At 42.9% G+C, this 26,661-nt stretch overlaps 1 protein-coding gene and 1 pseudogene across 2 annotated transcripts; both read right to left on the bottom strand.

Annotated features, from left to right (window-relative positions):
* Nucleotides 1-10,151: 10,151 nt before the first annotated feature.
* On the bottom strand, nucleotides 10,152-12,621 carry LOC308421682 (peptidyl-prolyl cis-trans isomerase D-like; annotated as a pseudogene). Its single transcript has 2 exons — nucleotides 12,587-12,621; nucleotides 10,152-11,283 (listed from the first exon to the last, which is right to left on the bottom strand). The product of its transcript is annotated as a peptidyl-prolyl cis-trans isomerase D-like (transcript).
* An 8,023-nt stretch (nucleotides 12,622-20,644) lies between these two features.
* Nucleotides 20,645-21,157, bottom strand: LOC308422121 (large ribosomal subunit protein eL24-like; the record flags this gene model as incomplete). The annotated part of the gene is made up of 1 exon (XM_080918564.1): nucleotides 20,645-21,157. One exon carries the CDS (start codon nucleotides 21,155-21,157, stop codon nucleotides 20,684-20,686), a length of 474 nt encoding a protein of 157 aa, XP_080774690.1. The 3' UTR covers nucleotides 20,645-20,683.
* Between the last annotated feature and the right edge of the window lie 5,504 nt (nucleotides 21,158-26,661).

The following is a 26,661-nucleotide window of genomic DNA, read 5'->3' on the forward strand; positions in this document are numbered from 1 at the left end:
CTTCATAACATGCCGAAGCCAGCATCTGGTTAAGATATTTCAGCCCCAGGCTTCTCCCATCCCACAAGTATAAAGTTGGTACTCTTTTCTGCTCTGTGGCAAGCTCTGCTGTTTTTTTTCTGGTCTCTACTTCTTTTGTTTGTCAGCACTGAGGAAGGAAGGAACTTGGCTAATTTGGCTATCCCCTAGACAGTCCCAGAACAATCTGATTCTGATCAGCTTGAATATCATTCCCTTGACCCCTAGAACCTTGAGTAGATCTTTTTGTCTTAGAGCCTTTGACACAAATTGCCCCCCCCCCCCATATGTTGCTGCCTCTTCTTTCCAGACTTCTTTTCTCATGCATCGGGCCGCAATCTGAACTCTCCTGAAGGAACTTTCACTCCCCCCCCCCCCCCACAGCTGCATCAGGGAAGTAGCCACACTGTCTTTTGTATGTCGCACAGTGCTCTGCTCTGCCCTTCTTCCGTCATGTGGGCACTTACGTGTTCAGGTTTGTTTCTGTGGACTGTAAGCGCCATAGCATTAGATACTGTTCCTCTTGTGCTGACTGTAGCCCTTCCCCTGGAAAAGTGGCTGGTATACCACGATCAAGAAGTGTCTCTTAAATCAGCCAACTTAAAAGATGCAATGGAAATTTGGACCACAGCTTTTGAAGACATGCTTAACTGTCCTTGTCACTTCATCGAGTAATGTTCTCTAGAGGAAATCACTAAGCAATTAGAAAAGAATTCTACCAAACCCTTAACTCAACTGGATAATTGAAACCTGCTCTTACAATCAACAAAATGGAAGTTTTAATTAAATAAAATTTATTTAGGCAATGAATAAAGAGAAATATAAAATTCAGGTTACTTCATAGCAAGATTTCGTCCCTCGGTATAGAAAAGGCATTCAAAATTCGTGTTTTAAATTTAGCTTTGTTTTTAATTTGGGACAGTCTCAAGCCAATCATCACAGGGCAGACAAAAGGTGAGCACTTCCTTTCTAGAAAGGAAGAGGAAAGGCCATCAGCTAGTGAGAAAACAGTACAGACAACAGACCTTTACCAAGTAAAGGACCTGGACAGGTGGCTGTCCTTTGTAATCCCAGTACTGGGCTAGGAGGACCGCTGTACAGTCCAAGCCAGCCTGGGATAGGAACCGAGACCATGTCTCAATAAAATAAATAGCAAATAATAAAAATAGCTCAGTGGATAAAAAGCACCTGCCACATAAGCCTTTAATATCTGGAACCTACAAAAAGGTAGAAAGAGGGAACTGATTCCAAAAAGCTACACTCTGACCTTCTCTCTGCCCCCCCCCATCATGTATGCATCTACGCACGCAGTAATAGTATTTTAATAATGGATTTAATAGGAAAGAAACTTGCCTCAGGGCATAGGATGAAAAGTTCAAGAATCTCTATTTTTTTTTTCATCAGGAAAATGTTACTAAATTCTAGCATTATCGTTATTTTTCCTCCCTTAATGGGATGGAGCTAAGTAAATTGATATAAGATTCTTGAAAAGTCACTTTAGCTTTCTAAGCAAATGAGATCATTGAATTGTTTCTGGAGGCAAACTGTCCAATCACAGTGACTAAGATCTATCCGAGCATTGCTGGTACTTGGTAGACGCTAAGCAAACGCTGCTGCTCTTACTATGTACACGAAATGAAAGGGAACTTACATCAATGTGGGTTAAACAGATCTTTAAAAACAATGAACAGGAAGTGATCCAGGACTGCATTTGAGAAGAAGGTGGTAAAGCGTACATTGCCCCCAACTCAGTCATGGCTCATAGCCAAGGACAAACCGCCAGGAAGGAAGACAGCCCTCATCTGCAGATGGGGAATGTCTCAGCCCATTAGCTGTTTCATGTTTTGAGATGAGTTGAAGACCCGTCTGAAAGCTAAAAAGAGTGGGAAGCTTCTCCGGAGCTAACCCGGCTGGCCTGGCTGTCACGCTGCCTCGTTCGTTCGTTCACTCACATGTGCTCACTGAACCTTTTGTTTGAGGTGTTTCTGTCCTAGTCCCCCAAGTTGCTCTATCCTTTGTTCAACAAGGCACACATGGGTTTAAATTTTCAGTGTCGGTCCTGTGGTCGGGTCTATGCAGTATTTCCCACTGTGCTCAGTAGTGTGCGTTAGCTGTAGAAAGGAGGCAGGGTTACGTTTGGGTAAACATTTACGGGTTCACCAGTTCATGGACATCAAGTAGCTGTAAGAGTTTGGGATGTGAAGAGACTGTCCGATCAATTCTTACACAGGAGTGCTCTGCTCTTCCAAGACAAATATCTAAGTCTGGCACGTGATCTATGAAACCCTGTCCCCCAAACAAAACTTAAGAATAGATAAATCTACCTAAATCCCATTTTACCCCTGGCAACCCCAGTCGCTGCACATCCTGCTGTTAAGAAGCTTGCTGGAAGAATCGCCTAGTGTCTGCTTATTTCTTCTTTCGTGCAACCCTCAAATATGTATTGAAGATTCCTCTGCGCTGGCTTCTATGCTAGTGCCTAGAGCCCTGCTCTCAGTGCTTAAAGTGGAGGGAACTACGTAAAGGGGTGCGGTATTTTAAGAGAGGCCACTGTGGTAAAGAGCTTTGAAGTCATTCCACTTTGAGACGAAATGTAGATACGTAAGCAAAATAAATTCAGACTCTCTCAGAATGAAATGTTGGGCTTTTTGCTTTCAAATTTTATTTCCCACTTGGGAGGGGAAAATCTACAACTAAACTTTGCAGAAAGAAGCAGTTTTCAAGACTGAAGTGTTAGATGCTAAGATGTACCCAGGAGTCTGAGAAGTAGAACGTGTCACTGTGAAGTCGACCTACGGAGAGTTTGGTGAGGACGTATTGAAGTACTGGCAGCAGCCATTTCTGCTGCTCAGCGTCTCTGCGCGGCTTTCCCCGCCACGTCTTCTTGGTGTCTCTCACGAGCACAAACGGCTGATTCTATCTTGGTTTACCTTGTTGTTGATATGGTGAGACATGGCCTTAAATTCGCATTCTTCCTTGAATGAAAAATGAGGACATGGCTTCTCCTAGGTCTGGTTTATGGTAGATATGAGGGTGAGTATGACCAGAAGCATCTGGAAGACTCTAGACTGAACAGGACCACTACAGAAGACAGAAGGGGATGGGGAGGGAGAGGGAATCTAGAGGCCAGAGAGGAAAACAAGCAAACCAAGAGAGATCCAGGAGCAAGCTAGCCAAAATGGCCGCCTTATATAGAAATCTGAAACCGGGAGAAGGGAGGCGAAAGGTTTGGGGAAGGAGGCGCAGTGACAATTGCTGGGAGGAGCCACAGATGTGGAGGAAGACTTATTCTGTTTTCTCTGAAACCTAACACTCCTGTCCCAGCTTTCTTCATGAGCAGCATACTTAGCTCCAGCTTTAATTGTCATTGCTACTGCTTTTTAGGAATTTCCTTGTTTGTCATTCTGTGAAGCTGGGGCTCACACCCAGAGCCTCATGCATTTAGTAGTCTGGAGCTGGCCTAAACCCCAGCCCTATTTGTTTTCCTTTTCTTTTTTTAAATGTCTGCACTATCTGCTGTGTTACAGAAGCCTGAAGGCAATATGGAAATTGGAAAGGAATCTGATTAAAATCAATGGTTTTCTATAATGTGATGATTCAAGGATTTTATTACAGGCAATCCTGTGGTTCTAATGCATGTCCAACACTGATTGGTACAGGCTGATCATTTTCTAATACACTGAGACTCACCGACAGTCTATGGCGGTGTCGGATTCACTCTTGAGAATCATCGCAGGCTAAAAATGACGGTATGCTCTGAGTGAATTTACATGGCAACCACTGCCTCTCTTTAACCTTCCTGCCTTCTCTTACCTTTGTAACTCTCTTCTTCTCCCTTAGCTTTAAGGCATAGTCAGGGCCTTGCCTAACCACATGAACTTCCTTGTTTCTCCGGAATGTCAGGGACCTCAGCGTTTGCTTGTGGGTTATTTCTTATTATCCAGAAGGAAATAAGAGCAGAGCCTGGTGATGCAAGCCCTTAATCCCAGTACTCAGGAGGCCTCTGAGTTCAAGGCCACCCTGGTCTACAGAGCAGGTTCCAGGACAGCCCAGGCTAACCAGAAAGATGCCCTACCTTGACAAACCAAAAAAAAAAAAATTAAAAAGAGAGAGAGAAGAAAAGAAGAGACAGGAGGATTGAACTTCGAAAGGAATACACACGAGGAGAAAGGAAACCATGAAGTCTAAAGGAAGAGAGGAGAGACAGGTGTGTAAGGAAGTACACCTCATTGTTAGGCTACCTGCTCTTCTGGATTGTGTGTGTGTGTGGTGTGTGTGCCCATGTGTGCGTATGCATGCACAGGTGCATGTGTGTGCTTGTATGTTTACATGAACACCCATGCTCTACCACTTTCCCACTTACTTCCTTGAGACAAGGTCTCTCTGTACCTGGAACTAATAAACCCCAAAGAGCTGCCTGTCTGTGCCCTCCACAGTCCACACTCTGCCCCCCACCTTTTTTTAAAGGTAGGGTTTTTCTGTGTAGCCCTGGCTGTCCTGGATCTCACTTTGTAGACCAGGTTGGCCTTGAACTCAGAGATCCACCTGCTTCTGCCTCCCGGTGCTGGGATTAAAGGCCTGCACCTCATGTGTAGCTCCATGCTTTGCCTTTTATACAGTGCTGGGAATTCAAACTCAGGCTCTCATGTTTCCCTGCCTGTCATTTAGAAGCTACTTGTCATCAGAGGTTTAAGAATTCGGGTCCACTATCTTCCTGAGAAGCAGAAAGGGCTCTGGTCTCCAGAGCACTGCAGACTTGGCAATCTCTAGCTCCAAGTGGGGCACTCACTGTATCTGTGATAATGAGGCTTCCAGGTAAGACCCAGTTCAAGAAGCCTGACATACCCTGGAGGAACAACCTCAGGGAAGAGAAGAGTAAGGACAACTAAGAAGACATGAGACAGGAAAAGAGCCCTCACTCTGGACTCTTGTTTAAATCACTTGCCAGCAGAGTTAAGGATTCTTGACAATTTACAAACTTTTCTCCGAAGGTTGCCTACAGAGAGGGGCATTTCATCATCCTACACTTTTTATTATTTACTTATTTTAAAACAGTCTCCTGTAGCCTAGGCTACAGTGTGTGTGTGTGTGTGTGTGTGTGTGTGTGTGTGTGTGTGTGTGTGTGTCCCTGCGCATTCGAACACTAGCCAGTATACAAATGAAGGTAAAGGGACAACTTCAGGAACCTGTTCTATTCTTTTACCAGGTGGTTCCCAGGAGTCACACTCAGGTTGTTAGGCTCCCAGGTTTGGAATTTCAGGCACGCACCATCCTGCCTGGTTTTATTTGGAGTTATTTCCAGTGAAGATGCTGAAGCACCAGTGAATGACGCTTAAGAACTGAGCAAGCATGACGTTGAAGTAGAGCCTCACTCCTTCCCAGATGTGGCCTTCAACGTTCTGGACACGTCACAAGATCACAATTTCGTCTGTAGTAAAAATGTTTCTTAGCTCTCTTGGGTAGCCCTTGTGATGTGGTTTCACTTTGTCACTTACCATGTAATCTCGCTCCAGGCCCCTCAGGAACCACCGTCAGGAATCTTCAGAAGCCACTGAACCATAAACATGATTACTGTAAGGACACTTCAGTATGACTCTCTTGAGGAACCTATGTCCTTGCTTGGTTTATACAATCTTTTCTCTCCGTGCCTCTTTTTGTTAACCCTCTGATTAAATCTACATTAAGGTTTCATTTGATAATCATAAGTGATTATTAGATGTGTGATTATTAGATGTACACACACACATACACACACTTGCTTCATATGACTCATCCTGAAATCCTTTTTCACTGAAAAGTCAACAGCTGGCTTCACCTTAGAGGTCTCTCTACAGAACTCCTCAGGCTGCTACAGGCGCTAATGTAAAGCTGTGAGGTTGACATTACCATTTAAACAACAACAACAACAATTTTCTGCCAAGCCAAACAGCCTAGGCTGGTCTCAGATTCACAGCAGCCCTGCTTCCTCCTGGGGAGCTCTGGGGCTACAGATCTGGCCTGTGGGGGCTCAGTCTGTGCTGCTTTAAGTTATAACATTAAAGATCTTAAATGGCTTTTATTCATGGTTCTAGAACCAGGCAGCCTCTGAGCCAGAGCAGTGTTTAAGAAGTGTGGAGTAGAGTGACAATTTTGGAATTCTGGTTTCTTTAAAAAACACAAAGATAAACCAGGTGGTGGTGGTGGTGCACACCTCTAATCCCCGCAGAGGCATGCAGATCTCTGCATGGGAGAAGTGGGTGGGTCATTGGCTGTTGGTTGCTGGTGTTCCCAGTTTGTCAAGTACTCATTCACAACAAAGAAACCAGAAGAAATCAGATATCCTCACATGAAAGATCAAACTCGTCCCTAGGAACTCCATGCTCCCAAGCAGCAGGAAGTAATCTAACAATAATGTCACCTTCTTTCTCCTCTAGCCTTGTTTCTCTCTTATCTAATATGATGGAGTTGAAAGGGTGGGAAAAGGGTGAAGAAGATCAAAGAACAGAGAACCTACAAAGCAGCCATAGACAGGCTACACTGGAGCTACAAAGTATCAGTATTTGTGGATAGAAAACGGAAGTGAGGTACACAGCCTTAGCTGAGCATGCTTTGAACAGTGGACCACTGCTCCCGTCTGCTGTGAGCCGCGGGTGAGCCTGCAGGCTGAGATTGACATTAGGCTTCCTGTATAGAGTCACTCTCAGGACCAGTTTAGTTCAGCGTAACAGCACTTACTGAATTTGTGGTTGCAAACATTTCATTTGTTAAGTGAATATAACCAATAATTTATTGGCTGGGAAGGAATCAAGAAAACACCCAGGTTTCTGCTTGGGAAACTAGATGAAAGTAGGAGGCAGAAGGGAAGGAAGATTTAGGGGCACGTAAGATGGAGAGAGGAATTAATTCACACTGGATGTGTGGAACTGCATTTAAAACGTTAAAGTGTGCATGCGTTGCATGCACGTGCATGCGTGTGCATTCGTGTGTGTGTGTGTGTGTGTGTGTGTGTGTGTGTGTGCACGCTCAGTGGGGATGTGTGGAGGCTGGAGGATTACTTTGTGGAGTCAGTTTTCTCCTTTAGCCTTTATGTCAATTCTGGGACGGAACTCAGGTGTCAGGTTATATAGTCAGAGCCTTTGCCCACTGAGCTCTCTGTCTCGATCACACTGGCACGACATCTGTTTGGATTAAGAGTTTATGAGTCTGGAGAATTTAAGAGGAGTCCAATTTGGAATCAATGGTTTGTTGGTTGTCAGCCTGTAAGGTGTTAATTGAAGGTTATCTGGATGATAATAGAATTTTGCCATATAATGAATGAGAGGTATGAGGGGCATTGTCAAATTAAAAGACCAAGGAAACAGCCAGCACAAACAAGTAGAGTTAGGAGATACTAACAGGTAGGAGTGAAGTCTCTGAGGAAAGTGAGGAAGGAGATGGCACTAGAATGCAGATGCAGAAAGGCATCTATGGTGGGACGATGAGGTAAGATAGTACTTTTACTCTACTGGAATTTTACCAAACCTGCTGACTTTGTGAATGGTTTTTACATTTTAAGATTACAAAATTTTATGGACTATAGACATTTACAACCAAGAATGGCAACTTAAAAGCAACTCTTTTAGCATCAGAACACACAGACACACAGTCAGGGAAGGAGAAAGGCTTTATATTTTGCCTCCCACCTCAAGCCAGATGTCCTGGGGAAATTTACAAAGATTCTTGATAGGTTGCTGGCATTTGAGAGTAGGAGAAACCTGATGCCAAGTTAGGCTAGACATTCCCAAATCCACAAAGCCAAGGGACAGTAGTGAGATGCCCTTGCTGTAAGTGCAGACTTGAAATTTCTACATCCTCTTCACAGTTTATCCTTCATTCCATTTCTTTTCCTTTCTTCTTTCCATCCTGAGACAAGTTCTGAGTTTGTAGCCCAGACTTGCCTTGAACTCACAACAACCCTCCTTTCTCATCCTCTGAGATTCTGGTTATACAGGATCGAACCACACACTGTTTCTAAAATTTTCAATATTGAAATAAGTCAAGATGCTAGGCAATGGTAGTGCATGTTTTAATCTCAGCACTTGGGAGGCCGAGGCAGGGGCATTTCTGTGAAGCCAGCCTGGTCTATGGAGGGAGTTACAGGAAAGCCAGGGGTGCACATAGAACACTGTCTCAAAAACCAGACAAATGAGCAAAAATAAAAGTCAAGAAATAACATTATATTCATTAATGTGATATTCCACTTCTAAGCATTAGAAATTAAAGGTTGCCCAATATAATGGTCAGGGTACACATGTAATTTCAGCTTTGGGGAGGCAGAGACCACAGGACCAATAAATAGCTCAAAGTTATCCTTGGCTACATAGTTCCAGGCAGGTTGTGAGATCTCATCTAAAAAATAAAATAAAATAAAAATAAACATGCCATGATTAGTCGTCTACAGTGATGGTTCTGATAGTCTTCTGGGTCTGGAGTTGTGGGCTGAGATTCTGACCTCTCACAGGTGTGAAGTTGGGACTTAGGAAAAGGTGTAAATTCTACCCTGGACTGGAGTTTAAAAAAATAAATTAACTCTTAGTTCAAATCTCTAGAACCTATATAAAAGCCTGTTGCTGCAGGGTGAGCCTGAAACCCTCAGCCTGGGATGCTGAGATGTGAGCATCCTGGGGGCTGCTAGCCAACTCAGTGAGCTACAAGGTTAGCGAGAGACCTAACTCAAAAAATTAAGATGGAGGGACATAATGTCAACCTTTGGTTTTCACATGCATGTGCACACACATACACATAGAACAAACAAACAGCCCACCCTGGGAGTTGAAGAAAACAGAGTGACACATACACAAAGAAACTCAGGTCAATTGGCTCTCAGTTTACCATATCTCCCATGTCTCTGAGAGACCCCTACGTCAGGACTAGGGTAATGGTCTGTTGTGTAACAGTATCCTATGAAATTACTGCTTTCCATTTTGAGAGAAAGCTTGTTAAGACACAAGTGTTAGAGAAGAAATGAAACAACAGACTATTTGAGACAATGTTAAACAAAGGGAAAAACAACAGGATGTTCTAAGGCAAGGGCTCTCAACTTTGCTAATGCTGTGGCCCTTTAATAGAGTTCCTCATTTATATTTGTTACTTCTTCATAACTGTAATTTTGCTACTGTTATAAGTTGTAAATATCTGATATGTGACCCTGTGAAATCATTGTTTGACTCCCAGAAAGGTTGCAAAACACAGTTTGAGAACTGCTGTTCTAAGTGGAGATTAAACATTCCATTCTGCAAGAAAGCCCCTTAAGCTCAGATCAGAAAACAACTCAGAAGACTTCAGGAAGTCCCTGAAACTGGTCAGATACATCAGGCTCCTCCTTTCCCAAGTATATATAAGCAGTAAGGACTGCTGAAAAAGACAAAAGCTATGCTCACTTTGGCAGCATGTATACAAAAAAGAAAGAAAGAAAGAAAGAAAGAAAGAAAGAAAGAAGAAAGAAAGAAAGACAAAAGCTGAGTTTCCTAGAAGAGTCTTGGAGCAGCCAAGCTCTCTGGGGAAAAGAAGAAATCACCTAAGCTGCCTAGAAGAGGTTTAGACCAACTGAGGACCTGGAAAGGACACAGCTGTGTAGTGCTGTCCCGATTTCCAGCTTTGGTGAGCTGTCACCCATGCTGGGTTGACTTTACTGATATATCTGAGTCATTTCCACTCTTGTAAGTAACCCCAATAAAACTTACTGACTCACCACATTGTATTTTGGTAGTATGTTTACTTTGGATTGATGACAGTTTCCTGTCTAAGTGAGAAGGTATTTGTTCATGTTTCCCCAGGGACAGTGTCACACAATGTGGTCTTGAATGTAGAGAGAAGCAATGCTAAAGTAGGAAGTGGGTGGAGAAGGTAGAAAGAGAGAAGAACTGTCATGGGAAAATAAACTGAACTGGTGAGACTGGACAGGCAGCAAAGCCAGGCCCAGTGACCTGAGTATGATCTCTGAGAAGCATGCTGTGAAAAAAAACTCACAACTACAAGTTGTCCTCTGACCTCCATACATGGCATGGGCACGTGCGAGCACACACACGCACACCCCAAACATAATAAAACCATCTTAAAAGATGCTTTTTTGTGTATTGTAGTACTTTATTAAGAAGGAACCTATGTCAGCACCACTATGGAAACAATGACAAAGGGAAACACATCAGGGGGTCATAGAGATGGTGATATACATTGTTCCTTCTATAACCAATGGATAAGGAATGTTTAATCCTTATTAGGCACACAGTTTTGCATACACTGCCTTTGTCTTTCTGTGCCTTCATCATTTGCTCGATAAGCAACTCTGCCTGGATGGCTTTATCTCCTGGGGCTAGCTCCTGTGCCTTCTTTAGATCAGCCAATGCTTGATCACATTCTTTTCATCCTTGCTCTTTTTGGTACAGTGCTTTCGTATCTGAAGGGTCCATCTCAAGAACCTCCAAGCAACTGTCAACTGCCCCCTGCCAATTTGACATCTTCAATTTACAAGCACTGATATTCATCACACAACTTAAGGTTGCTTTCTCAATAACAGCCTTTGAACTATCCACGTACCTTAAAACCTTCAAATATTTGTTAATAGCCATCTCCCAGTTCTGAGACTTGAAAAAAATATTTCCAAATTTTTTAAGTCTCCAGATATTGATAAAATTTTATCTACATCTTTTAGATCTATATCTGCATCCTCAGGGAAATCTGATGACTGTCACCACAGCCATCTTTGGGGAATACTCCTGAGTCGTCCCCTCTTTCAGCTCTCCACATTCTTCAGTAACACAGTCTGGCAGGTTTTCACCATTCACTTCCACATTCTCAAGCGTCCTTGCCACACCTATTCCTTTTATTACTCAACCAAATACCACATGTCCCATCCAAATGAGGAGTTGGAACTGTTGTGATAAAGAACTGATATGTACTGCCTGCATTTGCCATGCCCAGCAAACCCTTCCGATCATACTTCTAATGAAAATCTCATCTTCAAACCATAGACACCTTTTCAACCTGTCCCATTCTGATTTGAATCATAAATTTCTTAACACTTTGGTGGAAAGGACATCTTTTCAAATGGAGAGGTTTACCAGTTGTGGATCCAGTGCCTTTTTCTACTGTACACAAACATTTTCTGCAGTTTTGGGAACAATATCTGCAAGCAATTCTAAAACAAGTCATCCAACTCACTCCCCGCCAATATCCACGTCAAAGAAGACTTGAGAGTTCTTGGGATTGGAGGGCTTGGCTGCTATCTGGACATCTTCACTGCAGGCACTGGAAAGCAGGACACAAGTACCTCATGTGGGAGAAGCTCAAACTCCACTGCACCTCTACGCTATCAAAAGATATGCTCCTGACCATGACTTGTGCATGAGGAAAACTAACACGAAACTTCTTCTGACCTCTCAGTCTTTGTTTAAATAATATGTGTTGCTCATAAAGATACTGTGGTGGTTTGAATATGCTTGGCCTGTGGAGAGTGGCACTAGTGGGAGGTGCAGGCTTATTGAGGAGGTCAATGTGCAGGCAGGGATCTGAGGTCTCATATATATGTTCAAGTCTGGCCAGTGCGATCCAGAACCTCCTAGTCACCTACAGAAGATGCTCCTCTTCTAGCTGCCTTTGGATCAAAATGAATAGCTCTCAGCTCCTCCGGCACCATGTCTGCCTGCACACTGCCATGCTTCCTGCCTTGATGATAATAGAACGAACCTCTGAAACTAAATGATTCCTGTTGCAGTAAATAATAAATATAGGGCTTGGTTATGCCAAAAATAAATAAATAAAGGAGGATAAAATTTAAAAAATACTAATAAAGTAAGGGTTGAGGCTTAATAGTGATGTGTTTGTGTGTAGAAAAGAGGTCAGTTGTATTGGCTGGTTTTGTGTCAACTTTACACAAGCTGAAGTTATCACAAAGAAAGGAGCCTTCCTTTCATTGAGGAAATGCCTCCATGAGATCCAGCTGGAAGGCATTTTCTCAACTAGTGATCAAGGGGGGAGGGCCCAGCCCATTGTGGGTGGAGCCATCCCTGGGCTGGTAGACCTGGGTTCTATAAGAAAGCAGGCTGAGCAAGTCAGGGGAAGCAAGCCAGTAAGTGACATCCCTCCATGGCCTCTGCATCAGCTCTTGTCTCCTGACCTGTTTGAGTTCCAGTCCTGACTTCCTTTGGTGATGAACAGCAATGTGGAAGTTTAAGCTGATTAACCCTTTCCTCCCCAAATGCCCCTGCAGTCTCACTCTGAGGACACCGCTCTAGCATGGAGCAGAGCGCACAGACTCTGTCACTCAGTCCATGAGCTACACTCTCGAGATTCCTTTCCCAGGTGGTTCACTCCGCCTTTCCTGGTGCTTCTGTCCCGGGTGGATACGACCGCCCTGGGGTGTTCCTTTACTCCACCGCCCTGCACAAACATTACCCTAAATCCCAGTAGCTTTTAATGGTTGTTTTATATGTTAAATTCTCAACCCACAAACCCTCTACACAATATGATTATATCCAATGGACAAAGATACAAACTGCCCTTCTATATGAGATTAAAGACCTATAGAATCCCTTAAAATATTTATATCTACCTTTCGACAGTTAAGTCCACCTGGATCCAGCTCATCCTTTTCCAGCTCCATTTTGATTTTTTCCCCCTCTCTCTACCCTCTCTTCCATTTTCCTATCTTTTCTCCACCTACCTCTCCACTGTCCAATCATGTATCACCTTAACATCCATCTACAATTCCCTTTTTAAGAGATGCCTGGATCACAGTGTCTATTCACCACAATAAAACCCTAACTAAGACAGACACATTAAACCTTTCCAATATTGTTGTTATATTTTTCTTGTAGTTCTGTTAGTTCTGATATCATGGTTATACAGTAAGCAGGACAGGACTTTCTTGTGTTACAAGATTTCTCTACCATTATTAGTATGTTTGCTTAATGCTCTTTTGTCTGATAGTAATATTTGACTTGTTTGTGTGCAGAACGCTGCAGGTGGTCATGGCAGGCAGGAAAGTGAGGCACACATGGGGAACAGACACCATCACTCAGTTTAGATTGACTTTGTAAAGCTGGATCAGGCTTCAGGGAGTCTGATAACAGGTGGTTATCTATGCCTATTACCAGCAAATTTAAACCCAGTATAATTTGGAAAGAAGGTTTCCTGGTGTAATACAATCCTCAAGGCACAAGGAAACATAGAAACTTGGCTACAAGTCATTTCTTCCGAGATGAGTTTTAGAGATAGGTAAGAGCTTAAGACCTAAGGAAGGATCAGTCATACAGATAGTGTAAAGGTCATTATCAGCAACCTCTGGTCCTGGTTGTAGAAACTTGGGAGACCCTCTGACTATACAGATAATGCAAAGGTCATTTAGACTATTCGGTATCTTTGGTGCTGGTTGAGGGAGCTTGTGGAGGCCCCAGTTCTCAGGGTAACTTAGATTACTAGCCACCTTTGGTCTGGGTTGTAGGGGCTTGATATGGCCTGGCCCAACAGATAATGCAGATCACCAGGCATTAGACACCTCTAACCCCCAGGTTTCTGGATAGAAGTGCAGGTTCTATATCTTTCCCACTGAAAGGACAATCCTGTATGCTCAGCATTCCTTGTTCCTCTAGAGATCTGTGGGTACAGGGATCTACGGGCTGCACTCCCAACACTTTTATTGGCATGTTCTTTCTGGAACTTTCCCCTTTATCTTCAGCTTTCTTTATTTCTTTTATAGCCACCTCTTTTTTTTTTTTTTTTTTTTAATCAAGAGCAGATAATTGTGGTATTATTTTATCTAAATCCTGACACTTCCTGATTATAAGTGCAAATTCATGGAAGTATAATCAATCTGAGGTGATCCTCTATTAGCCTCTGTCTTAGTCAGGGTTTCTATTTCTGCACAAAACATCAGAACCAAGAAGCAAGTTGGGGAGGAAAGGGTTTATTCAGCTTACAATTCCACATTGCTGTTCATCACCAAAGGAAGTCAGGACTGGAACCCAAGCCGGTCAGGAAGCAGGAGCTGATGCAGAGGCCATGGAGGGATGTTACTTACTGGCTTGCTTCCCATGGCTTGCTCAGCCTGTTTCTTATAGAACCCAGGTCTACCAGTCCAGGGATGACTCCACCCACAATGGGCTGGGCCCTCCCCCACTTGATGACTAGTTGAGAAAATGCCTTACAGCTGGATCTCATGGAGGCATTTCCTCAACTGAGGCTCCTTTCTCTGTGATAACTCCAACTTGTGTCAAGCTGATACAAAGCCAGCCAGTAAGTTTTCATTATGAACCTTAGTTTGTTTGTTTATTCTTTTTTGTTTCTTTGTTTGTCTTATTTGTGACCCAGGTTTACTATGCAACCCTGTCTGACTTGGAATTCTTTATGTAGCCCAGGCTAGCCTCAGACTTTCGGGGTCTCACTTGTTTTGGCCTCCCAAGTGCTAGAATCAGATACATGCATCACCATCCCTGACTCTCTCATGTGCTTTTGACTTTTTTACTTGTAATTTGTTTTGATGCATAACTAAAAAAAATTCCATTTGATTTCATATCTGCTGATTTGGACTTTGTAGATTTTTTAAAAATTGAACGTTTATTTGTTATTGTGAGCAGGGTGAGTGGGTAGAAGTCAGAGGAGAACCTGCAGAGGGGTCTGATTTGTCCTTCCACCAAGTGGGTCCCTGGGATCAAACTCAGGTGGTCAGGGTTTGGCACCTTTACTCAGCCAGCATCTCACTGGCCCTGAAGACTACATTTTGTCTATAGTTTTAAAAGCTACCATTACATTTCTGACAAGCATACCTAATTCTTTTCCTCATAGTTTAAAAATATAGCTATCCGTATGCTCTCAAAAGATATGTACCTTTTAGTTCCTTGATGTATTAGATAGAAGTTAACCATATATTTGCAGGAGCATAAAACCACTACAAAAGCAATGAATTCAATTTATGAGCATAATTTATTGCTTTTTATGTTCACCATTTATCTGTGGTCAAATTTCATTCTAAATTCACTTTATTTGTTGCAACACATACTTTAGTAGTTTTTTTTTACATTAAAAAATGTAGGGTCTGGAGAATGGCTTAGCAGTAGAGTGCTTGCTGCTCTTCTACTAGAAAGGGAGACAATTCTCAGTGCCTCTCTTGGTCGTATATGCAATTCCAAGAACTTTAGAAAATTCTCAGTATCATCTTTGATATCATCCCTTACTATGCTGTTTCCTGAAGATACTATTAGATATGCTCTTCTTGGGTTCTGTGTGTCTCTGTGTAAGGAACTACCACAGAACACACAGGCAGGAAACAGCAGCCATGTTACCGGGCTCATAGATCCCACATGATAGAAATTCCAACAGATACACCAGGCATAGTTAGTCTCCATTTTACAGTGTCCAGGATGTCACAAGAGAAAACCTGAACTTAAAATTACTGGGGAGTTTTCAAAGGACAAGGTTGGAGTGACAAGGGATGTATTGGAATGCTGCCATATGGTGTTTTTAAGTGGCTTGGATGTCATCACATCATACTGGCATCATAATGACATCATAATGACATAATGATTGGACTTCTTACATGGAGGCTTAGGGATTCAACAGAGACTGTTCCAGCAAATGGCTTTGGTGGGTTTTGGACATCCAACCTCAGAAGTCATAAGGTATCTCTTGGGGTTGGGGATTTAGCTCAGTGGTAGAGCGCTTGCCTAGCAAGCTCGAGGCCCTGGGTTCGGTCCTCAGCTCTGAAAAAAAAAAAAAAAAGACAAAATAACATAAGGTATCTCTTCTACCTTTAGTTGCAAGCTCAAGATGCAGGGCTTGGCCCATTTCTAAGCACTAGGAGAATCCGTAGGCATAATTTAAGGCTATCATAGTATGTCCTCTATTTTATACAAGATTCTGAATTTTTTTTAAAGATAGGATCACACTAAATAGTCCTGGGTGGACTATAACTTGCCATGTAGACCAGGCTAGTCTTGAACTCCCAGAGATCTGCTTTCTTCTGTCTCTAGAGTACTGGGATTAAGGTATGAATTACCATACCTTAGTTTTTTTGGGGTTTACTTGCATATTTGTTTTTTGTGTTTTGGTTTGTTTATTTGTATTTGAGGCAAGTCCTCACTCTAGCCCAAACTGGTCTAGAATTCGCTTTGTAGCCTAGACTGGCCTCAAATTTTTGGCAGTTCTCTTGCCTCAGCTTCCCGAGTGTTGATTACTGGAGTTAACCACCTTATACACGTTGAATAGCAGCCTAGGCTCTGGGCTACAGGAAATCTTGTCTCAAAATAAAAGAAAAGAAAATGATAAAGGGGCCTGTAAGATGGCTCAGCAGATAAAAATGCTTACAGCCAAGCCTGATGTCCCAGAATCCTCATAGTAAAAGAGCAGAACCAACATCTAGAAGTTGTTCTCTGATCTCCATGGTATCATGTGCACACACACACACACACACACACACACACACACACACACACTACAGCTTTAAAAATGAATCTCACTTGTGAACATCCTCCTCCCTTCCCCGAAGTGTCTCATTACTGCAGCTAAAGATGACCTTGAGCTTCTAATCTTCCTGTTCCACTTTCCGAGTGCTGGGATCATGGGTCTACAGCACAACACTTGGTTTTATTTATGCTTGAAATTGTACCTAGGGCTCTGGGCACAGGAGGCAAGTCTTTACCAACATTAGACTACAAATTCTAGTTTCTCTAGTTAAGAGGGGGAAAGGCTTTCAGAAGCACATACCTAACCCAAATACAGATTCCTTAAAATAGCTATGATATCAACTCCAGCAAAGAGTATAAAATAATATTAATATATCAAGGACAAATATTTGCCACAAATGTAAAGATGGCACTGCAATTGTTTTTTTTTTTTTTTTTTTTTTTTTTGGTTTTTTTTTTTGGTACTGCAATTTCTAAGAACTCTCTAAGCTAACTTATGATAAGACTGGGGAGAAACCCATAGCTTCTCAATTGGTAGAAATAAAGCAGTAAGGCCCAGTAGAATGGCCCAGAAGGTAATGGAGCCTGGCAATGTAAATCTGATCCCCAGGGCCCACATGGCAGAAGGAAAGAACTCCCTTAAATTGTTCTGTGATCTCCACCTGTACACTGGGCACACATTTGCCCCCATCCTCCCCGAACACAAACACGTAAATTAAAGTTCAAAGGAATAAAACATTAAAGATTAAAAAATCATAGTTAAAAATAAAACTGCTTGGCTACCTCCATCTAGCAATGTATATATAGGTAAGTATATATGGACGCATTCCTGCCCATATAGCACAGCAAGCTTGCTGCGGCCTGTGCAGGTAAACATTGCTCTATGTCCTGTATACAAGAGAACAAAGATGCGAAAGCACAAACAAAAAAGGTAAGAATTATTTGTAGACATTACTGTTTCTTACCAGAGATTCAACAAGGAGAGAAATGAGGTAGCTGTCTTAGCATTATTGATAAATATGGGATCAATAGGCAAAATCAATAGCAGCTCTTCATTCCCTAGTAACAGGGAACTCCATCCACCTGTGCACAAGTGGAGGGATATCTCATTTACAATCACGACAGAAACAACCACAGACACTTAGTAACATAACCAAGAATGTGCAAAACCTTCATGAAGAATATTTTGAGTACCAAAAATCAAAAAGGGGATTAAAATGAAAAGTATATAATATTCAAGTCAGAATAGAAAGTCATTAGGATAAATAGTATTTCATGGTTCACTGTGTTTTAAAAAAATCTCTGTGTGTGTGTGTGTGTGTGTGTGTGTGTGTGTGATTTGACAGGCTGACACTAAAGTCACTTATGTATAGAAATGCTCTAAGAGAAGCCAAAACAATTGTAAAGCGTGAGTGGAGTTTGTCCCTTTTCACCCAAGGAAGGTGTGTCACTCTAGATTCCGGTGATTAGATCCTGTCATGTAACATTAAAAAAGAGCAACAAAGGAGGTCACAAGTGAATGTGGGGCTTGATAACTGATAAGGGGGATGTCATAAACCTGGTGGCTTCAGGACATGTTTACTTTATGTCCTGATAAGAAGAAGAAAAAGAAATTATATCTTTCTTAAGCCAGTAGTTTTCAGACGGGTTTCAGAATGCCTATTTTGCTTTAAAAAAAAAAAAAAACTAACTGAAAGACCCACACCTATTTGATTATATTCATTGATCTTTATTACATTATAAATTAGAACAAACTTATAAATTATATGATGAGATAACACACATTTCATCAGCCATCAAAATTAATGTGTTGTTAAGCCTCAGAAAGACTTCATTGCTCACAGAAGAATCAGAATGAAAGGGACAGTATTTTAGTGATATAAACATGTCTTTGGCCATGCAAAGGTCTTTGGGGGTTTCAAACTTCTTTATGTTATAATTTAAAAACAAATTTGACAAATTAAAACTTACAAAATACTCGCAGGAGGAAATACGAAGACAAAATGTGGAGCAGGGACCGAAGGAAAGGCCACCCAGAGACTGCCCCACCTGGGGATCCAACCCATGTGCAGTCACCAAACCCAGACACTACTGCAGATGCCAAGAAGTGCATGCTGACAGGAGCCTGATACAGCTGTCTCCTGAGAGGCTCTGCCAGAGCCTGAGAAATACGGAGTTGGATGCTCTTAGCAAACCATTAGACTGAGAACAGGGTTCCCAGTGGAGGAGTTAGAGAAAGGACTGAAGTGGCTGGAGAGGTTTGCAACCCCATAGGAAGAGCAACAATATCAACCAACCAGACCCCCCTCCCACGACCCGAGCTCCCAGAGACTAAATCACCAACCAAAGATTACACATGGAGGTACTCATGGCTCCAGCCATGTATGTGGCAGAGGATGGCCTTATCAGGCACCAGTGGGAAGAGAGGCCCTTTGTCCTATGAAGGCTCAATGTCCCAGTGCAGGGGAATGCCAGGATGGGGAGGTGGAAGGAAGTAGGTGGGTGGGTGGGGGGTGGGGGGCACTCTCATAAAAGCAGGGGGAGGGAATATGGGATAGAGGGATTCCAGAGGGGAAACTGGAAAGGGGATAACATTTGAAATGTAAGAAAAGAAAATATCTAAGGGGGGGAAATCTAAGTTTGGATGATGGGGGCATACTCCCATACTCCCAGCACTCTGGAGGCAGAGACATGGCGTTTAAGGCCAGCTTCATCTACAGAGGAAGTTCCAGGACATCCAGGGATATACTGAGAAATCCTGTCTTGAAAAACAAAGAGAAATATCTAAACCTGGAAGGAAATAAAAGCTTTGTTAACTATTAGGAATCATTGGCTTTAGAGGCATGGCCTGTCTACAACAGCCGGGAAGGCCTGGCATGGGCAGGAAGCTGGCTGATTGCATTGTATCTGCATACAGGACGCAGAGAAAGTTCAACAAGTGGCCTGTGGTGGTTTGAATACGCTTGGCCCATGGGGAAGTGGCACTATAAGAGGTGTGGCCTTGTTAGAGAAAGTGTGTCACTGTGGAGGCAGAGCTTTGAGGCCTCATATACATGCTCAAGTCTGGCCAGTGGAATAGGAACCTCCTCTGGGCTACCTGTGGAAACAGCTTCCTTCTGCTGCCTGCGGATCAAGATGTAGAACTCAGCTCTTTCTTCAGCACCATGTCTGCCTGCACGCTGTCATGCTTCCCGCCATGATGATAGTGGACTGGATCTCTGAAACTGTCAGCCAGCCCCAGTTACATGTTTGCCTTGAAAGGAATTGCCTTGGTTGTGGGTTCTCTTCACAGCAATAAAGCACTAACTAAGGCAAAGCTATAAATACTTAACACTACCCCCCTCCACCAGTGACATACTTCCTCCAGGAAGATTGTACCTTCTAAAAGTTCATAATTTCCCCTAAACAGCACCACAAACTGAGGAATCAGTAAGGAAGGACACAAGCCAATAGTGTATTCTCATTCAAACCACCACACTTGGCTCTCTGGCCTTCATAGCCTCCTGGCCATCTCATGAGGCAAGATGCATTGAGTCCAACTTTAAAAGTCCTGATAATATTTAAGCCTTCGCACTGTTCAATGTCTAAAGTCTCTTCTGAGACTCAAGGCAACCTCTTTAACTGTGACCTCGTGTAAGAAAAATAAAACAGTTACACAATTCCAACTTAGAATAGCATATATGTTTCTACTTCAAAAGGGTGGAGTAATGGGGAACCGTAAAGAAACACTGTCCCTAAGCAAACCCAGAATCCAGCAGGGCAAACATCAGATCCTATAGACCCATGTTTGATATCTGGGGCTTCGGTTTCAAAGAACTGAAATGGCTCCACCCTCAGTATTGTTGCCACATGAATCTCTCTCCTGTGCTGCTTCCTCTTCCATCTCGACACTCTTTTTGGCAGCCATCTTGGGGTCTCCATGGAAACCCAGAGTTACTTTCAGAGATTCATGCAATGGCCTCTCAGTCCCTTTTCACAGTGACCCCAGCACTGCACATATTTCCTGGTCTCAGCCGATGTCTAAAACCATGGAGGTGCTGGAGAAGTAGCTGAGAGCTCTACATGTAAATCTGCAGGCAGCGGGAAGAGAGAAACTCTGGACTTGGAATGAGCTTTTCGGAAACCTCAAAGGCCCCTCCCCCCCACCTCGTAACCTACCTCCTCCAAGAAGGTCACAGGTTCCAAACCTTTCTTTTTTTTTTTTTTTAGAGTTAGAGACAGATCTTTATTTTAAACTCTGATCTACCAATTTAGCGTTTCCCACCAACTCTGGGAGCAGAGACCTTCACAGGCTTCACAATCTTTTGTTTAGGTGCTGCCTTTGTGGGGGCCTTGGCAGCAGCCATTGCTGTCTTCTTTGATGCCTGCTTAGCCTTTTTTGCTTCCTTGGCAGCCCTTATGGCCTGCTCTCGCTGAGCTTTCCTAACTTCTGGCTTCTGATTCCTCTTGGCCATTATATCAGCAAGAGATGCACCAGTGACGGCTCGCTGGAACTTGACTGAACGGCGGGTTCTTTTCTTTTGAATTTCTTCCGACTGTCCTTTCTTGTGTTTTCTTCTGTAGAGGACAGTCCAGTTTATCTGCCGAGGATTCCTCTTGGACAGGAATGCAGACTCGCATTTTGCATTAAGAAACTGGAAAACCTTCCCGTCGGTCCTGGCGTAGCGCCGCCCGTGTCCCGGGTAGATCTTGTACCCGCTAAAACTGCACAGCTCGACCTTCATGGTGGTAGATGTCCGTTCCAAACCTTTCGAATAGTGCCACTCCCTGGTGATATATATCAGACAAAGAAGCATACAGACAAAATGTTACCCTTATAAGTAAAAGGAAGATAATGCAATTAACTAGAAAATTAGTAAAATATGCTCAGCCTCACTAGTAATCAGAAGAGGGCACATCAAGACATTTCTCAGTAAAAGTTTCAAAAGTTGATGTCATTTGATGACAAAGTTCTAGGGAAATGAAATATATCATCTGTTGCTAGTGAAACAGTACATCAGCACGACTTAGGAAATGATATAGAAATACCTTCTCTAGGTAAAAATGCTTATAATCCAGAGACATCTAAAATTTAGAAAAACATTAAGACTATATGAGAAGCAATACTCAAGATTTACTTCTGGGTTACAATACACGCGCGCGCGCGCACACACACACACACCTAAATACAAAGGAAAATAAACATTCTATAAGCATCTAAGTTTACACTACGTTTCTGAAATGTGAAGAAAAGCACCATGTGTTGCCCTAGCCCTCAGCCTCTTAGGGTGGTCCTGGGGGTAGGGAGTAAGGAGTGGGGTCAACAGCAGCATCAGCAACACATATACTCCGGAAATCAGGTGAGAAGCAGAAGCAGACTCGGGGAGTCCCTTTATACCCTCTACCCATGCCCCATTGGTCCATGGCATCTCGCCTCTTGTTGCTGGCACCATTTGATTGGCTGACCAGGTTGTGTGCTCCATCGTCATTTGTCTCCATGTGCCAGGCAGATCTTGTAAAGGTTGTAAAATGCGACTGTAGCCGTTTCGCCCGCGTGGATCGTTACGGGCCACCAGTCAGGGTATGCTGACTCATTTCTCCTGTGAACATGGATGGTATTGACGGAAATGCGGGTAGTCCTGTGAAGGAGCGGAGAGGAACCTGGGAAATGAAAGAACAAACATGGGCAGTGATGAGTGTTTACAGGGAGCAGCTCTGGTGTTGCCTTCAGCTCATTTAAGGTCCCAAGGATGGCCCAGGGCTGGGAGGCTGGAGCGAACCAGAGAAGATACGTGGATTTCACCTGGACAGATCTTTTTCTTCTCATTTGTATTTAGTAATTTCTAAAATAAGTGTTTTCTGCTCATTTCATAAACTACATTTATGGGTAGGCTGGTAATTGACAGTGGAGGCTAAAGACCCCATGAAGCCCCTTCCAACCTGTCGAAGTCTGAAGTATGCATATGTGAGGGCTCTTGCTACAAAGCGTCTTTAACTTTTTGAAGTAATCTATCTTTGATCTATTTCTAACTTTTAAAACTTCTCTCCTGCTCTCTCAGGTCAGCCGAGTTCAGTAGATGAGAAAGTCTGCTTTCTCATATCAATGAAAAAGTTAATATATATCAATGGAAAAGTTAGAGTCAAGGACTGCCTTATAAACCCTCAGGTCTTTGGCTCCTGTGTGGGTTAGTTTTCTGTAGCTATGACCAATATACCTGCAAGGACCTCTGAAAGAGAACACTGTTTTTGGCTCATGCTTTTAAAGGGGTCTTTCTGTCTATGGTTGGCTGTATCCATTAATTCGTGCTTGAGGTAAAGCTGAACACTGTGGACTCTGGAAATGAGGGGAGAAGAACATGGCCTCAAGGACCTGTGCTTACTACCGGGCCAAGGGCACCTGACAGAGCCTAGAGGCATTAAACCAAACCAGTTGGAGGGGCCTCAGCAAGATTGAGGCTGTGACAGTTTTGGTGAGAGCAGTCAGACTTTTTATACCTTTATCAGAAACAGATTATAGTGGCAATTTCCAGAATCAATGCAGTAGTTGCCAGGATACAGTGGCAATGTCCAAGTTACATAGGGTACACAAGGCTGGTTTTCATGCTTTCTTGAAAGCCAAGAGGACATACAGAGAAATACAGAGCAACCTGAATGTCTCTCAGGAACTAGAAGGTACACTGTGCCCAAGGAGCCATGGAGTTTAACCTGAAAACTTGAAAATACATGCCTCTCAAGGAAGCCAGGCCAAGCCGACTCCATGGTTCCTTGCAACGGGAGACACGGAACATAGAGAGAGGAAGGGATTAAGGATTGTGTGTAACCTTCAAAAGCACACTCTTTGGGAACTACTTTCTATAGCAAAGTGTCCCCTCCTAACATTCCTACCACTTCCCCAAATACCATCAGCTAAGGCCAGTGTTTTTCATGTGAACCTGTGAGGGATGTTTCAAATTTTAACCAAGCCAGTCCCTATGTCTCGTGTCTGTCTGTCTCTGTCTGTCTGTCTGTCTGTCTGTCTGTCTGTCTGTCTCTCTCTCTCTCTCTCTTTCTCTCTCTCTCTCTCTCTCTCTCTGTGTGTGTGTGTGTGTGTGTGTGTGTGTGTGTTCACTCTCATACTGTCAAACATCAAACTTTTTGTAAAATGCTCGTTTGATGACAGGCTTAGGGAAGTAGCAATACATAGTTGAGGGCTGTGTAAGGGACAAAAATTATTAGAGCTATCTTTCAAAATAAACATACACATGCTTATGAACACAAAGTCTACTTGTGAGACTCAATCAGCAAACCTGTGGCTGACAATACTCTCCAAAGAAACTGTGACCTAAAATGCCCTGTCATTCACTGGGAACCAAGTAGCTGATAAAAGAGCCCAGCCTTCCTTCTGAACTAAGGTAGAGGATGCCTAAAATACTGAAGACCAGCATAGCAGTGTATCTACTGTGTTATCTGTGAGAAGAAAAGAAGCCATGCATGTGGGGAAAGCCAGACCACTGCTATAGGGAAAGTCAGGGAGCTGGTAATGGAGGTTACATCTGGGGAGAGAAAGAATAGGAAGGGAAAATAGATTTCATAATGTGCTTTCTCCTGCCTTTGATTTTGTGTATGAGCTACATGTTTAAAAGCAAAAATTTTAAATCTTCTTGGAGTCAGAGACAGCCATTTGTTCATTCATCAGTTAAAATAGAAGTCTCCCCCCACACACACACAAGTGAAGAAATGCACCACACACTCAGGCATAAACCTTCAAGGAGAACACCATCTTGTAGACCAATTCTTCCTCATCTGAGGAGAAGCCACTCAAGTATGGCGCTCTTACCATTCCTGAACCACCAAGGAACCAACTAATCTAAAACATTTCCCCCTGTTTGTTTTCGTTCTGAGAAGTCATGTTTTATTTATTCACTTTTATGAAAGCATTCCATATCCAACAAGCCCGTGTTTCACTGTTGATATTCAACATGGCTCATCTGGTAACATGAGTGTGGGTGATTCTCTGGAAGAAAGCTGATTCTTTTCTTAAACTAAGCTAGATAGTTGTGAGAAAGAGGAAAAACTTTCACAGAACTCTATAAAGAAGTTGACATTTAGATGTTTGCCACAGGACTTTCTGGGTAGTGCAAGCTACCATGAGGACACTAAGCATTTAGGAGAAATTGAGGAAAGGTTAATTTTTATACTGGTGTCAGATACAAGTTTATGAAGCACACCCTGATTTATATCTGGGTGACGCTCTACACTGAAGCTTTATAGAAAGGTCAAAACTCTCAGTGATTGATTCCTAGGGGCCCTGGGTATTTCAGATGTGTGGTGGGTAGGAATGCTGTATAGGAATAGTATGCCTATTATAAAACTTTTATCTACATCATCTACTCTAAGCACATTAATGCATATTCTGAAAATACTAGTGTTTTGTAGAACTAGTAATGTTTCAAACATAACATGTGTTCCCAGGAGCAATTCATTATAGCAGTTCGAGTAGATTTTCCTCTTGATGGTATTTCACAGAGATCCTAACACAAAAGTATGCACTTCCCCAGTGGGAAAAATATGCAGTGTACCAGAAACTGGGTTCCCAAAGAGCTCTTTTTCATAACAACATAGGTCAGACTGTTGTTTGGGACACTGGATTTACTATGAGTGCATACTTGGCCCCTTACCTCCCATTTCTATTCCATAGTCGCTTTTCCCTTGTCTGGTTGGACTCTCCCCTGAATGACCACACACCCCAAAGGTTGGTTCATGCCTTGAAGCCATTGATGATGTTAAGTGATGTGGGAGCTGACAGTTCCCGTTCAACATTAACAACCACATTTCAATGCATGGGTTCAAACAGGAAGCTCTTTGTGGTTTTTGTTTGAGGATTTGGGGGACAGAGTCTCATAGTATGTCCCAGACTGGCCTTGAACCTGGCTAAGTCCTGTGTATTTCTTCTGAAATAATAGCAATGTATGACAAGATTCAAGAACAGTACCAGATAGGAGCAAGTCTGCACACTGTATCTCAATGCAGCCCATTCTTTGGGCACCATGGTGTTCTCTGAAATGTTATCCTGCCTTTTTTAGACCTCAGATTTTGGCCTCGGGGTTCTCTGAGAAAATTGTGCTGTTTCTCTTTTCTTTTTTATCACTCCTATTTCTTTGATTCACCTAATTTTGTTTTAAGTCTGTTGAGGTTAAAATTAAATTTCAGTAGAGTCAGAGGTTCTGGACCATAGAAGGCTGGTGTACGTGTAAAACAATCCTGGCCAACAGTCTCTAATGGTAAGAGATGGAGGTTGATGGGGAGGAGGTTTAGGGGTTGGGGGGATGAGGATGTGTCAATTTGCTTTCTGTTGCCATGACAAATCGCAACCTGGAGAAGTTAAGGTTTATTTCACCTCACAACTTACAGTTAATTGTGAAGGGAAGTCAGGGCAGGAACTCAAGGAGAGAATCCGGAACAGAAGCCGATGCAGAGGCTGTGGAGCAAACACTGCCTACTGGCTTGCTCCTCATGGACTGCTCAGGACGGTTTCTTATACAACCTAAGACCACCTGTCCAGGATTGGCACCGCCCACAGTGAGCTGAACCCTCCCTCAAGAATCAATTAAAACAATGCTCCAATCGAGTTGCCTACAGTCTGATGGAGTAACTTTCTCAATTGAGTCTCCTCTTTTTAGATAGCTCTAGCTTGTGTCAAATTGACCCAAAACAAAACAAAACAAAACAAAAAACAAAAAACCCCAAACCCCAAAACCAACCACTCAACAAACGAACAAACAAACCCCAAAACCCTTTATCTGGACAAGGTGCAAGCACGCACACACATGTAGGGATGTGGGGGGAGGGAAGAGTAGCTGCAGAATAAGAGGATGGACTGTCTTCAGGCTTGTCTATTTTGTTCGATCTTTTAAAATTACAAAACCGTCTTTAAAGAACTTGAACAATAACCCATTTCCTCCAGTCTCTGGAAAACGTAGCAAGCTGGTGAATCATGGCCCAGAGCGAGCAATAGGACTTACAGTCTTTCCTGTTCACTCCCTGAAGGCCCACAGCACAGCTGCCTCTCATGTCCTTTCTACACCTTTCTTCTTCCTTCTAGATCTTTTCCGTTGTAATTTCCCTCCCTCTCCCCTTTCTGGAGACAGGGTTGCAGAGTCTGACCTTTCCATTCTAATCCTCAGCAGTGTTGGGATAACAGGTGTGAGTTCCCACCTAGCTTTATCTGCTTCTTTTTTCCCTCCTCTTTCCCTCTTTTTCGTTCTTGCTT

This window comes from Micromys minutus, assembly GCF_963924665.1.
Source record: "Micromys minutus genome assembly, chromosome: 6".
NCBI lineage: Eukaryota > Metazoa > Chordata > Mammalia > Rodentia > Muridae > Micromys > Micromys minutus.